The sequence below is a fragment of the Haliotis rubra genome, unplaced genomic scaffold, assembly GCF_003918875.1.
Source record: "Haliotis rubra isolate DU_JTF1 unplaced genomic scaffold, ASM391887v1 Scf1532, whole genome shotgun sequence".
Taxonomy (NCBI): Eukaryota; Metazoa; Mollusca; class Gastropoda; order Lepetellida; family Haliotidae; genus Haliotis; species Haliotis rubra.
Genome location: NW_025765484.1, coordinates 41088 through 63894, shown reverse-complemented (window position 1 = coordinate 63894; position 22807 = coordinate 41088). Strand labels below are relative to the sequence as shown.

Sequence of the window (22807 nt, the reverse complement as noted above, 5' to 3'; positions counted from 1 at the left end):
ATTTTGCCATGTCACACATATTGGGTCGAGTATAGATGGCTGATGTTAATCATCATTGGAGAAATGGTCCGTGCAATCAGCATTCAGTCTTGAGTGGAGAATGCTGTCGGATCTCGGCATTACGACTACCGGAAGTGTATTTTACGACATCTGCCAAACTACGTCTGCTGTGTGGAGAATGGCCGTGATTGACAAACAAGGCAATCAGTTCACACATAAACACTCCGCAAGACAATTCTTGCAACTTCAACCGATGCGACATCATCCTGGTCAATCCTGCAAATGCAACATCGTCTGCGACGTGCTGTTGAATGGGTTCCGGCTGCTTGTTAGGATGAAAGACAGTGGTTAGAGATGACGCTTGTTGACTACGTGAACCCTTTAGTTTTGAAATACACGGTCTTGGTCAGGTTAATTAACAAAATATTCTTGTTTCTCACATTTTCAGAAAAAGACTGGTCATCAAGAAATATTATGTTTTTTTGTTTGATAATATTTTTCTGTAGGATATAATTCTATAAACGTTCGGTATAATATACCATACGATGTTTTACCACGACTGGTATTTCAACCTATGGGAACAAGGTCTTGTAATCATGGTGAATGTGACACAGTATGAAAGGCTTTGCGTTTCCGAAAACGCCGAAACCCATTGCAAACACGAAAGTTGAACTGAAAAGATCATTTTGGAACAGTGCTTGATGATACAAGAAATATGTGAGTCGGGGCAAGTTTAGAGATGGGTAGGTCAAGAGGAACAAGAAAATTATTTTAACAAGCCTCAATACTACAACGAAGATCCAGCTCAAGTGAATGTTCACGTACTACCCCAAGCATTACCGTAGACCTCTCCGAATAATGTTTAGGCAGTACTGGAACTAACGCATACTCCTCTGTGAGTATTTACTGAAGATGACGCAGTATCCCGATAAAAATAAACTACTGCCCTCGTGTTGTTTTGAGGTTTGTTAGATAGTAATACCATCGTTCTTCATCATTTGTACCTTCAGTCAAGGCTTCCACAGTCTCACAGTGCACCATTAAATTGATGATAACATGTAAACACGAACTGCAGAATATCAAGAGTCGGCTGAAATGAGTATTGGGTGTTATCCATTCTTGCGTGTTACAATGGCAGGGGCGGATAACTCTTCATGCTTAATGGTCATGAATATCCTTCCGAAGAAAGTTATCTTTTCCTGATCCAACTATTTCTCACCACACAATGATTCCAGGAAATAGGTAAGGGTCATCTTTCTGCCATGGACCATAGAACCTTTCAAGGCTTTTTTTCTGGTTTATGACGGCGGGTCGTGGTTGTAGTGGTCCACGCTATAGTCGGAAAGGTGCGTATCGTGTCGGATGACATCGGGAGGCGGAACACCTTCCGCTTTCCTATTGGAACGTGACCACGCTTGGGTTCGTAGTTTATTCGATACTTGAAGTTCGGTTGCTGGGACGCTTCTCGCATGCACCATGGCAACTGTTTGGTTGTCTATTTGGTAGGAATGTGCTGTGTTTTTTACAGTTTCGTGTGTCGTCACCTGGGCCTTTGGAACGTTCAGTGCACTTCTTATATTGAGCGCTCCAGCGTCCATCTTTCCTCCCTTCATTGCTTCTGGCCCTCCTCTAATCTGTTCGTTCATCTGACCCAGCCTCGGGGCATGTAAGGCCCGTGTTATGGACAAGGCACCAGCGTCAAGTTTCCCAAATTTTTCGGAGGGTTTGTGAGACTTGCAATAAATGTTCAGGTCCGCCAAGTCATTTGGATTCTGGCAGAAGTTCTTCAGGTCAAGCATCATGCTGCAAACAGCGCACCTAAAACAGCCTTTATGAAACAGCACGTCATCTTTGAAAGGTCCACGTTTCTCCATAGCGTACACTGTCTTGTCGCATACAAGGCAGCGAGACTTGGCCGTGGGTTTGGCGTAACGAGGAGATACAGGATCGTACACGGCTTTATTGTCTGCTTCAAGGCCGGTTAATGGAGCCCCTGGGTCATGCCTAGGAGATGAGGGAACGGAGCTGTATGGACTGACAGACGCCGATGACGTCATACTGGAGGTATTTGTTCCATCCTGGCCACTGTTTGTCCTCAAAACCAACTTTGTGCCATTTTCCCGCTCATTTACATAATTATCACCCACCGGAAGTTGTGTTGTGAAGGTTGCAGACGACACAAGCGGGGGGACCATACCTTCTGGTGATCGTATGACTTCTCCATTGGAGCTATCTATAGACAACTTCTTCATGTATGGTTGCCCGCGAAACGGAGATTCCTGGTCACTTGAAAGTCTCTGTGTTTGGTAAACTACCTGCGGTGCCTCAGGACTGCTCACGTGTGTCGATCTTGTATTCGCCCCATTAGTGAAATGAGTTGGTCTATTCACTCCGTTTGATTCGTTTTCGATGTAATTTTTGTGGGTTTGTACATGTCGCAGAGAGTGCACGCCGAATATCTCACTTGGATTATTCACCTGAGTCGAGGTGGGAGCATAAGGGTTGACGCTCGAGCTCTGAGTTGGAACATGTCGAAGAGGACTGACGTTGAATACGTCACCGGGACTTGGCGTCTGAGCTGTCGATGGACTCGGTACCTGTACATAGTTCTGTGTTGGAACATGTCGAAGAGGACTGACGTTGAATACGTCACCGGGACTTGGCGTCTGAGCTGACGATTGACTCGGTACCTGTACATAGTTCTGTGTTGGAACATGTCGAAGAGGACTGACGTTGAATACGTCACCGGGACTTGGCGTCTGAGCTGACGATGGACTCGGTACCTGTACATAGTTCTGTGTTGGAACATGTCGAAGAGGACTGACGTTGAATACGTCCCCGGGACTTGGCGTCTGAGCTGACGATGGACTCGGTACCTGTACATAGTTCTGTGTTGGAACACTATTCAGGTGACCAGAGGCGATGTCTGATGACGTTGGCACGTTGACGACGTAAAACTGCCCCGTCTGCTGTGACGTCAGCAAGGGGGGGTTTAGGGGAAGCTGGACCGTGTTGAGATTCGGGAATGAGGAAGCGGTGAGGTTTGGCAGGCCTGGTGTTTGATTGAGGAAGGGGGCGACTGGTGTCGTTAGTGGGATCACCTGATTGCCAAATCTGAGATTACCAAATTGGTCGACGAGGGGTTCCATGCTGACGGCGGGCGTGTTGTCGCCAACCCACACCGAGGTGGTGTCCTCGGGAGAATTGACGTTGCCGTAGGAGTTGTAGTCGCCGTTCATGGTGATTCTGAAACAGATACAATAATCTGTAGTTTGCAATTATAATACTCAGAACAGTAGTTGGTGGAATAGACTAATGCTTAGTCTCTGAATATATATAATTTTGATAGTAACAAACAAGCCCATTTAAATTGAAAAGGAGCCCTAGAAGGACCAGAGAACCTTAGGAAATCTAGACTTTCTTTATTTAGGGCTTGAGCACTGCAGAGAGGGCTTGGCAGTAGGGAAAATAATGTGGTTCAGGGACTGTGAGACAGGCTAATGGTGGAACTACTAATCATTGATATCTTGATATGCAGTGCTAAGCAATGGTATGCCATGATATGCAACTGTAAGAGATGATATCGGTTGTTTTGTTTCACTGTGTGTCTACGAATATCAATACATACCAGCCCAGTGGGGGATATACGCGAATATTGGTGACGTTTCAATAGTTACAATTACTATTTGCCTTAACGGTACTGTCCCTTCTGTGGTATGCAGACTGGTTGTTAAAAGTCAGCAACCCATACTTGTCGTGAGAGGGAAAACGGGTGGTCAGGCTCACTGACTTCGTTGGTACATGTCATCGTATCTCATTTGCGTAGATCGAAGCTCATGCATGATGGCAATCACTGGATTGTCTTGTTCAACCTCTTTTATTCATGTCATATAGCCGGGAAAATGTTGTGTGTGGCGTTCACCAACAAAGGACAACAAACAAACAACAACAGACTCTGCTTTCAACAACAACAAACAATCAACAACAAACAATTAACAACAAACTTTGCCTTCAGCAATATTTAAACCACATTACGATTTCCAAATAAAAACTACGCTTGTCTCGAATTACAAATACTTTCTGGCACCGCTCAGAACTTGGACGTGGTATTAACATTATCATTGGTACGGGATGTTACCAGCATGGTAACGTCTGGTACCATAATTTATCTCGCTCTAGAGAACTTTGTCACACCGCTTTTAACAATATTCCAGCAATATCATTATATACCAGAAATTGGCTTCACGCAGGGGTTTGGAGTCTGGAAACTATATTTTTAATAAACAGTTTCATAAACAGACTATTTAAAAAAGAATGCTGAATATTTTGCTACACCTGCACAATTGTCATTTTTGTGGCAGAATTTTCTCAAACTTATTATCAAAGAGTCGGTTATTGACCACGATCAGGTAAATGTTTTTGTATAAAGCTAGTTTCTACCAATTTCTGATGTCCAGGGACGTATGTACTTTAATATTTTCCAAAAATTGTTTATACGTTTTATTTCACATACATTTAGCTGCCACAGTATACTTTCACCCAACCCTTGTCGTAAGAGGCGACTAACGGGATCGGGTGGTCAGGCTTGCTGACTTGGTTCACACATGTAATCGTATCCCAGTTGCGTCGATAGATGCTCATGCTGTTGATCACTGGATTGTCTGGTCCAGACTCGATTATTTACAGACCGCCGCCATATAGCTGGAATATTGCTGAGTGCGGCGTCAAACGTCAATGTAACAAACCATCCAACCAGCCAACTTAACACAAAGCCACCATCATCTCGTGTTTATGTGGAGCTGAATACTGGAAGCAGTACCGAGGGACGTCAATATATTGAAATAACACGCGGTACGTCTGCACATGTGTAAGGACATGTACGCATTGAATGAACGTTTCACAAAGTCATTTTGATTTTGATGACTTTGATAAAAAAGTTAAAATTAGAAATTCAATATTTTGTCATATTTTCTGTGGACAATGAGGATTGGCTCATCGACCCACACGTGATGTAAATCTACAGCATTGGGTGTGTACTGAAAATAGGAGGTCAAGGTCAACCATGAGTTGTATTGTTCCAAACAAGTATACTACCCATCAAAAGTTTAGACTCACAAGTGTAAATGTAGCCACTTACTTCAGTCAACTGTTCTTAACTAGATTTTGCAAAATATTCCATACAGTTTATAGGTACTGTTTACACATGAACTGATGTATTGTAAGACAAATTCGTAATATTGAAAAGATTATTGTCATGAGTTCAATAAATTATGAAACTCAGTGAGAATTGGAGAATTCTTAACAAAACTTTACACCCAAACGCAGCTGTTCACATGCACGATATTTGCACGCGCTTTTCAGCAATTTGATGCATGATCCTCATGCAATTCATCTGCATCAAGTTTGCAGTTGGCTCCCCCAAGTTAAGGGAGAACTTCATCTTCGATGTAACTACACATATATATACATGACATATAGTGAGTGCTTTAAGTGAGTCTAAACTTTTAATAGGTATTATATTAACTATCGGGCGTGGTATATGAATCGATATCCATGTCGTGTATTTTGTTTGATATTCCAAGGATGACTGACTGGCATAATGTGAACGTAAATTACAGGTCTGACACCATCTTGTAGGGCCCGTAAGTCTCGCGATGCGCTACTTCCGGTACTAAGCTGGTTCTCTGCTCCTTTTGCGCGCGCCAACTTGTGATATGCGAGACGGGGCCCAGCTTACCTCCTTTCCAGATTTCCGGTGACAAGCGTATATTCAAGAACCAGTTCTGGTTCCAAATTGCGCGACCGCCAAATATGAAGTGTACAACCATGCTTGGCTGACACATCTGTTGACAGTCGTAATAGTTGGCTTAATTTAGGGATGGTTAGATCGGAATTTGTTATTCCTGCAAGGATTATCGGTTCCTCAGTCAACTGACAACGATGAGGCCATTCGAAAAAGTATGAAACGTTGTTTGTCACCAGAAGTACTAAACAACGCAAGGTCTCCCGAAGTACCGTGGCCTGCTTACGGGCCCTATCTGAATCTCCATTACACGCTGAATAGATTCAAAGTGTCATTCCTTGCCAAGTGAAATACCAAACAATTTGTGAATATAATACCGCTGATACGTGTGGTTAGTTAGGACTTAGTTCGAAACACGAAACGCGTTGGGTGTCATTCAACTGGGAGACATCATAGGTCATAATAGACACTCCTGTTTGTCATACACTGACGGTAAGAAATATGGAAACGGAAGAGTAAGTGAGTTGGGTTTAACGCCGTTTTTTTGTTTTGCAACATTCGACAAATATCATGACAACTGAAGCAAGAAGATGACTCTTCATATTTCACTCATGCGGGGAATCGAAAAGGGACCTTCGGCGTGAGGAGCCACGATTTAGTCTCTAGGCTGCGACATCGCAAGGATGGGATTCGATGACAAGAGTCAACTATGTCAGCGAGTCTGACCACCCAATGCCGTTAGCCGCTTGTCACGACAAGTATTGGTTGCTGAAGACCAATTCTAACCCGGATCTTCACGGGACGCTAAAGGAAAACAGTCAAAAGAGGCAACCAATTGTAGGTCAAATACTCCCTGGTAATACGAAGGCTACATCCATACACATATACACACGTGCATACGCACGCACACACGCACACACATACATACATGCATATTTTCTTTTTCAATACAAGACTTCAACTAAATTACTCAAAACTCGCCCTTACCCCAGCCTTTTTGTGTGTCATAATTAGGGTTGCGCAATATAACCGATTTACCGGTTCAGACATGAAAACGATACGTATTGCGATATGCTGATCGAAAACCGGTATTTTGACATGCATTCGGAAAACTTCGTAACACTCGGAAATCTTTCCGTTTTTTTAAATTGTTCCTTATTTCCTTGTTTCATTTGTGCCAAACATTATTTACATTTTTATTTTGTCATGATAAAAAGTTTTTATTAACGCCTAATCAAGCATTGTGATTTTGTTGTGTTTCTACTTTATAAATCAAGCATGAACTCGATTATACGTATTTTTTTGTTAAAGAAAACTTCTTGCAATATATTGCAATACATATCGCAATACATGCTTTCGCATCGCAATTTATCGCAATAAGAAATTCCTTGCAATACCCACCCCTAGTCATAATGAATGGTATTAATAGCCGCTGCGAACGTGCGTCAATAGCTTGCTCTGTCTGTGGAACCTGCTCTGAAATATCGTGACATTGCTGTATCGTTTCACTTTAAATTCAATTATGTAACACATACACCACAAGCAGATTTTTTTTAAATGTCTTTGTTAACTGGAGCATAATGGAGTGAAAAGCACAAATTGCCTTGAGACGCGTATCGTGTAATTAGTTAGTCTCGCTTCTTGGCGTGAGAAACGTGACTACGTTGTGACGACTGGAACAGGGCCTGTTTAACGCTGGATGACGTCACGACGTGGACTGGAATGTCTACACAATGACCCGTACGCATCTGGTGTTCCGAGTTACTGGTTCACAATGGGTGCACAATACAAAGACTGCGGGTCAGATCTCCAGCCTACAATACAGGTATTTGTCTTCACGCAGTCAAAACGACTTACTAACAGACCTGGTATGTCTGTAAAGATGTTTACTCTCTGGAAGCTACTGTTTGTGGGATTCAGGAGGAATGTTTATTGAGATGACTTAATTCTTGTGTAATTTGACTTGTGAGTATTTAAGTCAAGGAATGTCTATTTGTTGGGGCCCATGTGTTTGATTTTTGACGACGATGTATTTATTCGATTTTGCACTGAACTTGCGCTTGAGTCGTTACCATAATAAGAAGTGTTTGTTGTAAAGGCCGCAGTCAGCAATATTCCAGCTAAGATAAAATAAGATATGATAAGATAAGATAAGATAAGATAATGCTTTATTATCCCGAAGAAAATTTGTCGTACACGGTTGCATATTAACATTGAAAACACATACAATACAACAAAAGATACACATACATAAGGTGAGGTGAGGTGAGGTGAGGTGGGGTGGGGTGAAATTGGGTTTAACGTCGCGCTGGAGAATATTTCGCTCATATTACGACGTGCATGCGTGTGTATGTGTATGTGCGGCTGCTTGTACTAGCCCAGACTGAAGCTGGTTTTATTGTGCTAGCCCACTGAGATACCATGCCGCAGTGAAGCATGAATACCCCACTCAGACACATTATACTGACTCCGAGCCGACCAGTCCTTGTTGTACCCATTAATGCCGAGCGCCAGGCAGGGACCAACAAGTACCATATTTTAAAGTCTTTTGGTATGGCGCGGTCGGGGATCGAACCCGCGACCTTCCGCTCTCCGGGCGGACGCTCTAACCACTACACCGCGGAGGTGGTCACACATACATAAGACCACAAAGCACCCAGATATATATACTCATCAGCAAAAAGAAACGTCAGTACAAATTCTAAATTAGATAGACACTGTAATCAAATCATTACAGAAATTGACATAATAAGCAGATCAAAAACATTTTTTGTATACAATATCTTGACACATCAATGAATAACTCCAGACATTACGTGAACGTTTGCAGTCCATTCAGACTCTTGACTTCAGTATCTAGTGTGACCACCACGAGCGGCAATAACTGCAGCACAGCGTCTGTGCATGGAGTGCACCAATCGATTGATGAAGGCCATTGGCACCTGGAACCACACTCTGAGAAAGGCCTGGTGCAATAAATCGGCTATGCTCGGCCTTGGTATGACATTATTCAGTCTCCTCTGAATTTCATCCCAAAGATGTTCAATTGGGTTTAAATCAGGACTAACGGCTGGCCACTGCATAATTTTGACACCGTTCTGCTGTAGGAAGTCCCGTGTAGCTCTGGCAGTATGGGCCCGGGCGTTATCATGCTGGAAAATGTTCCGGTGACGTGCGAAATGTGATATGACGTGGGGGTCTGAGAACTTGGTCGATGTAGCGCCCCGCTGTGATGCCGCCTCCTCTCCCTGGACCAAGGTTCTGGAACACCACAGTACCCACTCTCTGGTTCAGGCCTATCCCACCCCATACCATGATGCTTGCACCTCCCCATGAGTCTCTTTCAATAGCACATTGGTCTAAGTAACGCTGGACACGCCGTCGCCATTTTCTTGTTCTGCCATCTGCAGTTGATACGCAGTACCGACTCTCATCTGTGAACAGAACAGTTCTCCATAGCCTGTATCGCCAGTTTTGGTGTTGTAGGGCAAACTGTAGACGTTCACGCCGATGACGAGGGGTGAGGACAGGTCCACGGTAAGGTCTACGGCAGTGGAGGTTCCCGCTGTTAAGACGTCGGCGTACTGTGTCAGTACTGATTGGTCTTCCGTGTGTTCCCACTGTCTGGCGTGCTGTTTCGGATGCCTGCATGAAAGGATTCTGTACATGCTGTCGCACTCATGGCGGTCTTGTCGTCATGTGGTCACCCCTGGTCTGCCAGTACGTTGGCGATCATTTGTGGAGTTGGTGTTCCGGAAACGTTGCTGCAGCCTGTAGATGGTCCGAACGTTGAGCTGGAAGTGATTGCCAACGGCTTGTGCAGTGTGGCAGGCTTCAAGTCTTCCTAGCGACTGGTTCCTCTGAGCTGTCGTGAGTCGCGCATCCTGCTGACGTTGTAATGCGAATGTTTCAACCAGCTTTGGGGGTGCATTTTATAGGGCGTGTCCTTGTGAACAGCACGTGCAGCATGAGTTGCATGAAAATCATGGAGAACACCGTACCATCTCCGAGATCAGTTTGCGTTTTTGAGACCATTTCCTGGGTTCCATTCTCAGTTTGGGAAGGAATGTCTTTGCTCAGGTAAAGTTGGAGATGTTGTCAAAAATATACAATCAAAACATAAAATGAGTTTACAGTTATCCGTTTCTGCGAAGGAAAATTCCAAACTGACGTTTCTTTTGCTGCTTAGTATATATGTGGAGGGTGTTTTTTGGTTTGACGTTTCAGTGCAGGTTGTGTAAAGAAGTACAGTATCACAACTTAGGTAGAAACTATTTCATTTTCAGTGGAAGATCAGATTCCCTTTTTTTATGTTCAGGTGCTTAACTATTGCGTCTTTATGTTTGCGGACAAGGAAACTGTTTCCTAATTTATTTGCCGCCATAAGCTGGAATATTGCTGAGTGCGGCGTAAAACTAAACTCACTCACTCACCTAATTTATTGTGACTGACAACCTGTACCTGCATATCGTGGCTGCTGTTTCTCATTTATCAAGGTATAAAATAATACTATGATAGAACTGGATAGCACTACAGGGGGCAGGTGGGGCGAATGTCAGTGTTTACCAGTAATGTATCACTGTAATGGTAAGTTACTTGACATTCCAACCTATTGCAACTCCCTCAGCATGTGGTCTGCAAACAGTCACCTTTGATATGTATTCATATTTCGTCCGCTTAGTTCAAGATTTAAACACAGAATATTCCTCTTTATGATTTATTTTTATTCAAATAAAGATGTTAAAGATTAATATTTGTAAATTTTATATATCGACTAAATGTTAGACAGTTTATAAGAACATATTTAAGTTGGAAAGATCATTTTTGTTAAACCTAAATAATTCCAGCATTTACGCCGCAAAAACGAAAACATCTCTGCTAAACTGACGTTCAAAAGAATGTACACACCTTGTGTCTTGGGATTATTTGAAAAGTGTTGTGATTTTGACTGGCAATGTCGCAACTTGGCACTATATCTGTGGTGTTTTGGCAACATATTAGGAAAGTCTGTGACTTATATATCACTGTAAAAACTCTTTTGAAAACATTTACGTCGCGTTTTGGAAAGTAATCCAAAAGCACCGGGTGTGTACTTTCTTTTGTACGTCAGCTTATGTCTTTGGTTTAACGCTGTACTCAGCAATATTCCAGATATATGACTACTGTCAGGAAATACTCTAGTCTGGTCCAGACGATCCAGTGATCGACATCATGACCATCAGACCACGCAACTGGGCTACGATGACATTCATTTAGCAAGTCACAGATTCTGACCAAGGAAACCGTAGTGGCCTATTACGACATTTCTAAGACCATTCCTAACCCAGATCTTCACGGGGCTGTTGTGTCGTGATGAACAGTTATGTAACCTGATTCCCGTTTCGTTAACGATACTAAACATTTTGTAGATATGCCGTTCACAGTTAGAAACAATAGCTTGACTCATATCCAAATGTATATGTTATAAGGGGTGTTGTTAAGTTACAGATGAGCTGCTAAATGTTTTGCAATCGTTTCAGCACATACGTACACTCTGTACTAAATGTGAATGGATATTGTCACATGAATAATATTGATCATTTCCGCAACTTTTGTAATTGTGGTAGTTTAGGATATTTCGGGAAAAGTTTGAGTTCTATTTGGGGTTGGGTTAATATAACATGGGTTATTAGTGTATTCTCGGCTATGCTGATTACGCCTCTAGCCCTATAAAGGGAATAGCTTCACAGCACTCCTTGTTCTTAGGCCACTGGTTCACCAGAGGTGTGGACATGTATACTACTCACACTTTGCTAAGGATCACAACAATTCACAACTTTGCTTAAACGTAATGTTATGATTTGAAATTCAATCCATTTAAAACTGGATAAATAATATTATGGTAACCCCTCTTTAGGCAAACAGTCACTTTAATGTAACCTGATGCACTTGATACATGACTGACAATAAAAATGGTTTTCATGGCACCAATCAACCACTTTGTATATCATGGCATGGGTCATTGACAAGTACACAACACTTGTCAATAGTAAGTATAAGATCCACAAGATGGAATGACATACTGAAACCTAGGATCCATGCTTACAATAAGATTAGATATTTAAACCAAATTTGACCCCACATGATAGTTTTCTGCTGAATTCATGATTTGATCCTTAGCAAAGTGTGAATAGTATATTTCAGTTGCTTGAGTCCTGGTAATCCAGACCAAGTATATAGGCTTTTTGGTTACATAGGAAATTAATATAATTATTTGTTTTGGACATAGGCTCTGAAATCAGAGCCATGTCTCGATAGGGTTTGGGGTAAGGTTAGATTGTTAGGTGTAGATTAGGTTAGGTTGTTAGGTTAGGATAGGTTCAGGTTTTTACAAATAAATTATTGAGTTTCTCTTTCTATTTGTTATGTTTTTACCAGCATTGAGGCCTGATTCATAGAGCCTATTTGAAGTTGGCTACTTTACCATCACCACATAAAAAAAGTACACAACGCAAGGTCCTAAACCCTACTATAGCCAACTTCAACTGTCACTGGGCAGAGAAGCCTATTACATAATTAAAGAACGAATTGTAGTTGTTGTTCTCTTGCCTGTCGTTCTACATGAGTGGACTGGTCACCTCAAAGTCAACATATTGCGTCTGCGGTGATGTTAAGCCCTATTGCAGGCCATACACTGTTTTATATATGTTTTTAATGCAGCAATACCATTGCGAGAATACTTTTGAACATACCACCTCGGTTGCCATGGCAACTGGGACCATACCACGTGACATACTGGTCATCACGGGGTCGCACACCCAGTTATGCCAGCTATGATGTTTTTATCGCCCATTTTTTTTCTCCAGCGGAAACAACTGTCAGCTACTCTGAGGGTGGGGTCTCGGCATGTCCGAGAATTCATTAAGGTCACGCGAGAGTTGACAGCCGCCATTAATCCAAGTAAATGAACGACTTAAATGCTACGCAGAGACATCATAATCCTCCTTAAAGAGAGAGTATCAAGCACCGAGATAGCTGATATCATCGTTTATTGCGTGACTGAGCAATGAATGACACAGCAACCTGGTTATGTTGCGAGACTTGGGCGAAACTGGTCATGAAAAAGATATTTGATGACTTTGTTACGAAGACATTGGGATACGCTGAAGAGACGAATGACTATTTCAGGGGGCCGTCTCATAAGATACACAAAATAATTTTAAACGGTGGCTTAACGTCAGTCCAGCGAATGAGGTGAGGTGAGGTGAGGTGAAATTGGGTTTAACGTCGCGCTGGAGAATATTTCGCTCATATGACGACGTGCATGCGTGTGTAGGTGCAACTGCTTGTACTAGCCCAGGCTTAAGCTGGTTTTATAGTGCTAGCTCACTGAGATACCATGCCGCAGTGAAGCATGAATACCCCACTCAGACACATTATACTGTCTCCGTGCCGACCAGTCCTTGTTGTACCCATTAATGTCGAGCGCCAGACAGGGACCAACAAGTACCATATTTTAACGTCTTTTGGTATGACGCGGTCGGGGATCGAACCCGCGACCTTCCGCTCTCCGGGCGGACGCTCTAACCACTACACCACGGGGGCGGTCCTCCGGTCATGAAATATCTAAAGGGGTAAATATACCTTAAGAGCAAGTATATTTGGCCATTAAAGATCTGCAGAGGTAACTATATATTCAGAGACTTGTACATCTGGCCATGTAAATTCCGCAGGGGTAATTATACATTCAGGGGCCAGTATATATGTGTCATTTAAAGCCCTGAATGGGAAATGTACAATAGATCGCCCAGTATTTCGAGTGGGTCCAGCGAATGATGTTAATATATAGTGTATATGGACACCCCTTCAAACCAGGCGCTGCTTTAGACGGTTGAATAACGAAACCGAACCAACACCTGTGGAGTGGTAGCAAAATGCACAGTTGACAAAACAGGCGAATTAGGCAAATTGGATTGGCTCCTGAGTGAGTCAGTGAGTGAGTTTATTTTTACGCCGCTTTTAGCAATATTCCAACAATGCCACGGTGGGGGACACCACAAATGGGGTTCACACATTGTACCCATGTGGGGAATCGAACCCAGGTTTGGGGCGCGATGAGCGAACGCTTTAACCACTAGGCTACCACGGTTCCTTCATTGGGTTGTTACGTACATTACATATGGTGTATCTTTAGGCAGGAGGCTGTGTAAACCGAGAGTGAATGGATACCCGGTAGGTTGACTTGGTAATGTGATGGAACTTGTTTACTCCCCAGGGAGCTGAGAATTACGTTTGAGTGCACACTGACCCAAATATCCAAATATTAATGTAGCGCCATGATTATTCACTCTGTTGCATTATGGATGGATTATTATTGTTTTTGTAAGTGGTGGTGGTGATGTTTCAACAAAATATGGCATCTATCTATGAGACCATTGACAGGTAAAGTCTATCCATAACGTTGATAACGAATTATATATTTTGCATCTCCGGACGGTGTCACTGCACTGGAATTGTTTCAATATGCGGGAAAGAAAAATTTGCTTCTAAAAGTCAATGATCTCAGCCAAAACGGATACAACAATGTATGTGTTTCGTGGCAGTATTACGTGGAATTTGGTGAGTGCAACCTCTCTACAGCGTCTGTTGATAAACTCCTTGCTTTGTGGGTACCGGAGACATCAAAGAGTGGGAGGTGTAGAGAATGTATTTGTGAAGCATATGTTGTAGACATCAAGAATGGGACGATCCTATTTTACTGCTCTTAAAGCCATATACTGGTGGAAGTAATTTGCACGTCCTTTGAACTTGAGTTAAATTCGATATGTCATTTATTAAATCTAAATGCGTTCGGTATTTGGAACACGTGATGTTGGAAGTACAGCAACTACTTTGCGTCAGACCGTGAAGATATGGATAAGAATTTGTTTTCAGCAAACCCTGCCTGTCGTAAGAGGCGGCTAACGTCATCGGGTGGTCAAGATCGCTGACGTGGTTGATGCATCCCATCCTATTCCGATTGCGTAGATGCGCATCACATCAATCACTGGATTGTCTAGCCCTGACTCGATTATTTACAGACCGCCGTCATCTAGCTTGAAAAAGTGGTGAGTGTGGCAAAGTGTAGGAATTTAACGATTAATGTATGGGATGTGGATTAGATGTATTAGTCTTGTTGGGGCACGCCATTATCTGTGCAGAGTTACGTCCCTTAATGGTGTCAGAATCTAAAGATCTGCGTTCTAATTCCAGATTAACCTTGTTAACTCAAGTGGAAAGTACCTTAGACCTGCATTACGTCTGCTTTCCTCACACACATGTCGTGCAGTGTTATCACACTGATATCACTTGCAATGCAATGACAAATCTTCAATGCAATTATTGTAATCAAATTAAATCTCTTACTACTATGTCCTGTCGCCAACAATGAAATGACATCACTGACAATACACTGACATCACTAACAATGCACTGACGTCACTAGCAATGCATTGACGTCAATAACAAGACATTGCCATTACTAACAATGCACTAGCATCACTAACAATGCACTACCATCACTAACAATGCACTGTCATTACTAACCATGCACTAGCATCACTAACAATGCACTACCATCACTAACAATGCACTGACGTCACTAACAACGCACTGTGATCACTAACAATATAGTGACATCACTAGCAATACACTGACGTCATTAAAAATGTACTGACGTCATTATAGCGTCACCAACATTGCAGTGACGTCACTATCAATTCACTGACGTCTTTAAACAATATTCACTAATAATGACATCAATAGTAAGGACAATTAACTACACAATATCACGTCACAATTGTAACATCGCCTTGATAGTAACGAGACCACTGACCAGTGCCCAGTGTAAGACTGTCAGGTCAGTGCTTTCCCAGTGTATATAGGCATACTTCGTCCACAACCACCCGACTGACCCACGAGGTCATGCCGCTCGCAAACACAATGTGAAACACTCCATGTCAGATACACCATGGAACAAACCTTGATTAAGATGCAACACAAGCAATCACGTTTTCGGTACTCACAGGCAAATGCCGACTGTTAAGTCGATAAACAAATGAAGGTCGTTTACGTGAACTAAACAAAGCTTGTACTTGTGACACATTGTCCGTTTCTCCCAATTCATTAACAGTTTAGATAAAGGTCTTTTCAGTAATTCATTTCATTGATTGGAACGCATGCTTTTCAATATTGATAAATTATATTTCCTCATTTTGTGTTTATCGTATCTTGCACGTGTGTTTATTGATTCATTGACTTTCTGTCATATTTAACGCAAGTAGCGTATGAAATAACCCCTTTGTTCGGCTGTAATTTATTGAGAGGACAACACGTGCTGGTTCTCTACGGGTGTATTCAATTACGTCGTAAACATTTGGTTTGTATTCAGTTTCATTTAGTAGTGACACAGACTAGGATTACGAAGACTTTACCTTAGTTAAGGCTTAGTCATTTTATGTTTTGTTCGCGGAATACTTTCAGTTTGGGTAAATATTGTCTTAAGCGGCATTTACGGCCTGTTTCAAATTAGGGTATATTAATGCATTGAGATTAAATACGTGTAAAATGTACGCTTTCAACATAAGCTACATTGCCGGGCAAAAGAAGGCATACTAACCTACTGATGGCTAAAATTAAAGGAACAATAAATGGTTATTATATCGTAATCTATTTGAATCGGGTTTCATATAATTTGGACCTTACGTGTGCAGTGTTTCATCTAATATTTTCAGGCACGTAATTTTTTGGTAATGTTTGCGATGTAATTTTGCCAAAGTTAAATATTTTATTCTAATTTCCTGGCAGTTTATGACAAATCCTAATAGGTGATGTCTATTTATGTCTACTGAGAGATAGACAGTTAATAGCTCCTGAAAGATCCACTCGACAACATTTAGACTAATCAGAAAACAAATATCAAGAGAATATACTTTCCTAGTATTAGATCTATTTGCCTCTTCGTTCATTGGAACTGATTAGACGTACACCTGCCTCTTTTTCACTCAGTGATGTCGGACGAGACTGAGATCTGATGTTAACTGGCGTTTATTGCAATATTTTGTAAAGTCGGTCAGTGGAAGTTGTCACCATCATACAAGGTATATATGTCGGTCAAGACCAGACAAGCCAGTTTCAAATACATCAGTAGCAGCTGGACTACCAGGGCGAGCCGACACGCCAACAGTCCCAGTAGACCAGTCAGACCATGATACATACTAGTCGATAACTCATGTTACCGGGAACCGATTCTACCTCAGACGCCCCGATGCGTGTTTATTTGTATCTTCTGTGTACCGGAATACAGCTGGATCTATGTCAGCGGATCTATGAGATATATATTGTTGTTTTGGGGAGGTAAAAAAGTGTGAATTACTTCTAACAGAGTATATTGTTGTGACGCTAATGACGTTTGTATGGAACATTCTACCCATCCATCCATCCATTCATCTATCCATCCATCCACCGACCCAACCACCCACCCTACCTCCATCCATCCATCCATCCATCCATCCATCCATTCATCTATCTCCTGGCTCTAACATACAGGAGTGTGCAGTATGTCTCACAGTCCCTGAACCACATGCTTTCCTACTGCCCAGCCCTCCCTGCAATGCTTAAGCCCTAAATGAAGCAAGTCGAGGTTTCCTCAGTTTCAGGCTCTGAATTTCCCATCTGACAGGGGCTCCTTTAAATGGGTTTATTTGTTACTATCAAAATTATATATATTCAGAGCGTTAGTCTAGATAAAGTGATGCAAGTATCGATAGGTTTGTCATGAGTGATGTGCATTAAAAGGAACTTGTGCAGATGCACAAGTCATGCTAACATGATCGTAACTATCATCTTAAGACAGGCTTACGACAGTCGTATCCGTGAGCTCGTTCTGTTGAACTGGACCCTGGGTTCAGTAATATATACCCAGTGTGAAACTGCACAATGTCTTCCCGTAAACGAGATAATTACCCATTTCCCAGGTGTATCTAGTAGTGGTGTTCCGATTAATTGAAATAATCGAAGATTGGTCGAAGTGACCAAACGACCAAGCAATCGATCACATTTTCTCATTATCGAACACAAACGATTTTGGAACTGCTGTTTTAGTGTTTGAAACACTTGACGATGGAACATATCTTCGAAGTTGTCAGGGCCTGAAAACTTGTTTAATTCTTAGAAAACACTTCACTAACTGAAAAGTCATAACTGAATATTTCTTGAAGACTCCAGAAAGTTTATGTTCATGATATATTACTTAGCACTTTAAAGTAGCAGGTTGCATCATGTTATACGTATCTGCAATAACAACCTTGGTAGGAAAATCTGAAAAATGACGCTAAACAATTTTTTTCGATGATTGTCCGTTGGTAATGAAGCAATCATCAATTGTGAGATTTCAACCAATTCCCAACACTAGTATCTAGATTATTAGTCTGCCATACAGACCCTGGAACAAACACATCCAAGGAAGCCCATGCAAGTCTTGAATATGTAGCACATCCAGATTACCAAAGTTTTAGGCTGAAAATGAAGGTCTCTGGTCGCCTTTTTTAATTACTTTACCGTTTTTTCTGTAAAATATGTTCATTTCAGAGAGTAGAAGTTAGTCCACAAGAACATAACCCGTCTTAGAATACGAATGACCTGATTAAATGCAGATTGACTCGAACCAAGAGCAGTCAGAAACGTACTGACAGATAAGCCAAGCTACCCATTGTCGAATACCGAGCGGTCCCTCACCGAATTGTTTCGTGGAATTTCTCAAACGTCTGAACAACGCATATCGTGTTTGTTTTGTAGGTGTAGTGTCGCCTATCTACCTCTCACCTCCTCGCGGCGGGGACAAAACAAAGTACAGAGTTACCCTTCCAGGGAAGCCTATTGTCTTCCTAAAGTAGATTCACATAGTTAGCTACCAAAGTCATTCCATGTGATTCAGTGTGTGCTGCCTCTAAAGGCGGAGTAAGATTAGATCCCTGAACACAATACGCAGATATGGAGACTGCAACTGCTGGCGAGGTGACAAGCTCGCCATGTTTGTGTTGTGGATTTGCATTCTAGGTAAGTTCTGAATTCAAGCATTAAAAAAACGTTTCAACGTTCTTCTCTGACTCTGACACTGACTAGTCAAGACTCCAAAAGACGTGTCAGTGGGATAAACATTGCAACAGACCCACCAACCAGAGAGAAGGGTGAATATTGCAACAGACCCACCAACCAGAGAGAGGGCGAATATTGCAACAGACCCATAATCAAAAGTGGGTGAAACATTGCAACAGACCCACAATCAGGGAGTGTGGGTGAACCATTGCAACAGACCCACCAACGAGAGTGTGGGTGAACCATTGCAACAGACCCACCAATGAGAGTGTGGGTCAACCATTGCAACAGACCCACCAATGAGAGTGTTGGTCAACCATTGCAACAGACCGACCAATGAGAGTGTGGGTCAACCATTGCAACAGACCCACAATCAGAAAGTGGGCCTAACACTGCAACAGACTCACAATCAGAAAGTGGGTCTAACACTACAACAGACCCACAATCAGAAAGTGTGTTAAACATTGCCACAGACCGACGACCGAGGGTGGGTCAAACACCCACAACAGACCCACAACCAAATAGTAATTCAAACACGTTAACAAACACTACAACCTAAGACTTAATCCAACACAGCGACAGACCCACCACGAGAGAGTCAGCGAGACACTGCAGCAGACCCAGTCGAGTGTAGCATCAACTGTACGACAACCCTAAACTCAGTGGACTGAAGCAAGCACGGTGGCACACTTGCTAAACAAACCAAATCACGTCTCTTATTTAACCCCTTTAATATTTATCGGGCAGATAAGTCTACTGTGTATATGGGTTTCTGATTACTGTCAGATTGTCCTTATATTAATGGAACAAGTGCTAGCTGTTAACACAGTAGATATGTATCGCCCCCCTGGTCGTCACGCAATACAGACCGGTTAAACGACCGTGTTAAATATACACCTCAATATCATCATCGCCATGTGTAAAATCCTTGGAACGTGGTCAACAACAACTAAACAATATGAAGGCATCGGCTTCGGTATTACAAGGTACTGCTAACCAAAGATGTTTTACAGAAATATGCCAAAACTAAGATTTTGTTTTTAACGATGATTTTATATTCACTTGAACATCTGCCAAGTGGTATCTCTGAGATGAATTCTGGAATATAACTTTTCATTTGAGTGTACGAATTGCTAATGCAAAATATCCCATGGTAAAGTCAAGTGTTTCGGCTATGGATCTACCACGGGGCTTAAAACACAATACGATTGTGTCAAGTTTCATATTTACACATATCACATATGTTTACAGATATATTACCTTGTGTCTTGCAATCACATCTGCATAGGTAAACACACACCTGTACATATATTGTTGCTATGCCCCAAGGGACATGCTGTAGATATGCACCAGTACACCCGCGTAGGCGACTTTGATTTAAATACTGAATATCGACAACAGTAGGAAGATACTCCGTGGTACACTGACAGTTGGTGACACAAACATTTCGCTTACCTGATTGACAGTGACAGTATATATGTGTTATGTATCCAGTTCAGGTAAATCCACGTGCTGTGACACTAGTAAGATGCTCTGTGGAGCGGCCTTCCACCTGGCGCGTTCAGAGCTTGTGTGTACACCTGCCCGCCACAAGCCTTTCATCTCGCCGCTCAGGCACGGTGGAACGAGCACCAATCCCTAACAGTTTTGTATAGAGTTTGCCGCACAGGTGCTCAGCGTTACTCCAGTATAAGTATATACTTACCATGAATAGACCAATGATATTTTTCTATATATATTTAATATTCATATAGTAGTTATGAATCCAAATATCTTTATCTTGTGCATTGTCAGTTAAAGCAGATTGGTATCAGTTTAGAAACGTGACAACATACGCTCAGTAAATGTAAAAGTTAATATTTAATATTTATTTTTTGAAGACCAGATCAGTGATGAGCGAAATTTGTACCCATTTAGTGAATTTTCAATCGCCTTTATTTTAAAGGGGGAAGTAGACTCAGGATAGAGGCAATCACGTTTGTTTCCGGTGATTGTAATCATGTCTTGTTCGTCTGTCCGACAGCGTTGATATCGTATAAGACTAGCAGTTAGCGAGTACAATTATTACATAAAAGAGGGGTCCCAGAATCACATGGAGGCGTAGGGTAGCCCAGTGGTTAAAGCGTCCGTTCGTCACTGAGAACAGCTATGTAGTTGTTCGATTCCTCAAATGGTTACAACGTTTTGAAGCTGTGATATTGATGGAATATTGCTACAAGCGCGTAAAACGTTAACCATACTCCCCCACTTGGAATTGTACAGCCATACTGCCATTGTTCAAAACACCGAAGGTTCTTTTGAATAAAGAATGTTGTTTATTTACTGTATTTAAAAAGTAATTACCGGCAGGTGGACAAAGGAGTTTTCAATACTCGCATGATTTCGCAGTATTTCTATATTATGTCAAAAATAGTTATCTTCCTTTTAGAAGGAATTAACAGAAAACTGAATTTTGAATTTCACAAACAAACCATCACGTGTCCTTAAGTTCCGTTTCCTAATAATGCAGAATATGTAATAACTGAAGTACCTAACAAATATTACCCCCGTGCGTCATGCGTCATATGGCTTGACCGTGGAAGTACATTTTGAAAATACGTTTTAAAATACAATTTGTAGGTGTTCTGTAAAGTCTCTGTTACATGTAATCGTGAAAATCTGCCATTTTGACATGGCTTCAAGTAGATGTCATCCCTGACACTGACCACGCATTTAACCGTCAACTCTTATTTCGGGCCCTTACGCCCTGTCTTCACGCCCCGATCATGTATATACCTAGTGTACGCCTGTTTGTGACGCCTGCGCCACAATGTAACATGTCCGTGTGACTCTTCCCTATCCGCCCCTCCTCTTGTAGACTTAACCCAGTTTGTAAGTGCGTCGTTCTTGGGAACGGTCTGTTCCATACTCACGTTTTTTACGCGGGGTCGTGACCTTTTGTGACCTTGCCTCTTGCTCGTGGGTGTCTATTTTTTTGTTAACGGCACGTGCTGAGATCTGTTTCCGGTTTGTTCGATTAACCGTCTTCCTCCTCATCGCTCTGAAAACTCAATCTATATTCATGTGACAAGAATAATTTAGCATTTCTTTTGAGTGTGGCTAAATCCTGGAATGCGTATTAATGACATACCTTGACGACAGATCACACCTGGCGGATTACCACACCTGTAGGTTTATTTCAGTATCAGGTAGACATTTCGGGGGTCAAGGATGCAATGTTGTCTAAGGTGCCTGAATCGCCGTACAGAGTTACCTCCCTTAGCCGTGAAAACTAAACACAGCAGTGGGTTCGGATCCTGGATTCGTCCTGCATATAGGTTTGTTAGCACCAAACCAAAACTGACATCTTGTCTGAATTAAACACATTTTAGATATTACAGTTCCTAAATTGTCTCCAAAAGTTGGGAAAAAAGGCGACCAGAGACTTTCTTTATTTTCGTGAAACTGGTAATCTAGACTATTCATATTCTAGATTTGCATGGGCTGTATTGGGTATATTTGTTTCAGGGTCTGTATGACAGTATAATGTGGGAAGCCCATTTCTGGTGTCCCCTGTCGTGATATTGCTGGAATATTGCTAAAAGCGTTGTAAAACCATACTCACTCACTCACTGTATGACAGACTACACCAGGCTCGTGGGTTAAACACAATATAATCATCTGAGACCTATATCAGGTCGAGCTCCACACACTGACACGTCATTATAGAACTGAAATACCGTCGAAAACGACGTTAAACCAACATCACTCTCTGACGCATGCACGCACGCACGCACACACACACACACACATCACTAAAAAACACACTAACGCGTCAATCTTGTCGTCTTATTATCAGGCTTACAAACCTATAAATTGTCTTCTCAAGAATGATGCTTTCCCAGTAATAGCTAATGGTACGCTGACTATAAGCTGTGTTTTTCTGGTCTTTGGTTTAGATAAACCATCCAA

The 22807-nt window shown here is 42.0% G+C and overlaps 1 protein-coding gene across 1 annotated transcript; it reads right to left on the bottom strand.

Moving 5' to 3' along the window:
* Positions 1–230: 230 nt before the first annotated feature.
* On the bottom strand, positions 231–2873 carry LOC124270649. The gene is made up of 2 exons (XM_046705687.1): positions 2624–2873; positions 231–2530 (listed from the first exon to the last, which is right to left on the bottom strand). Exon 2 carries the CDS (start codon positions 2250–2252, stop codon positions 1299–1301), a length of 954 nt encoding a protein of 317 aa, XP_046561643.1. The 5' UTR covers positions 2253–2530; positions 2624–2873; the 3' UTR covers positions 231–1298.
* Positions 2874–22807: the final 19934 nt, after the last annotated feature.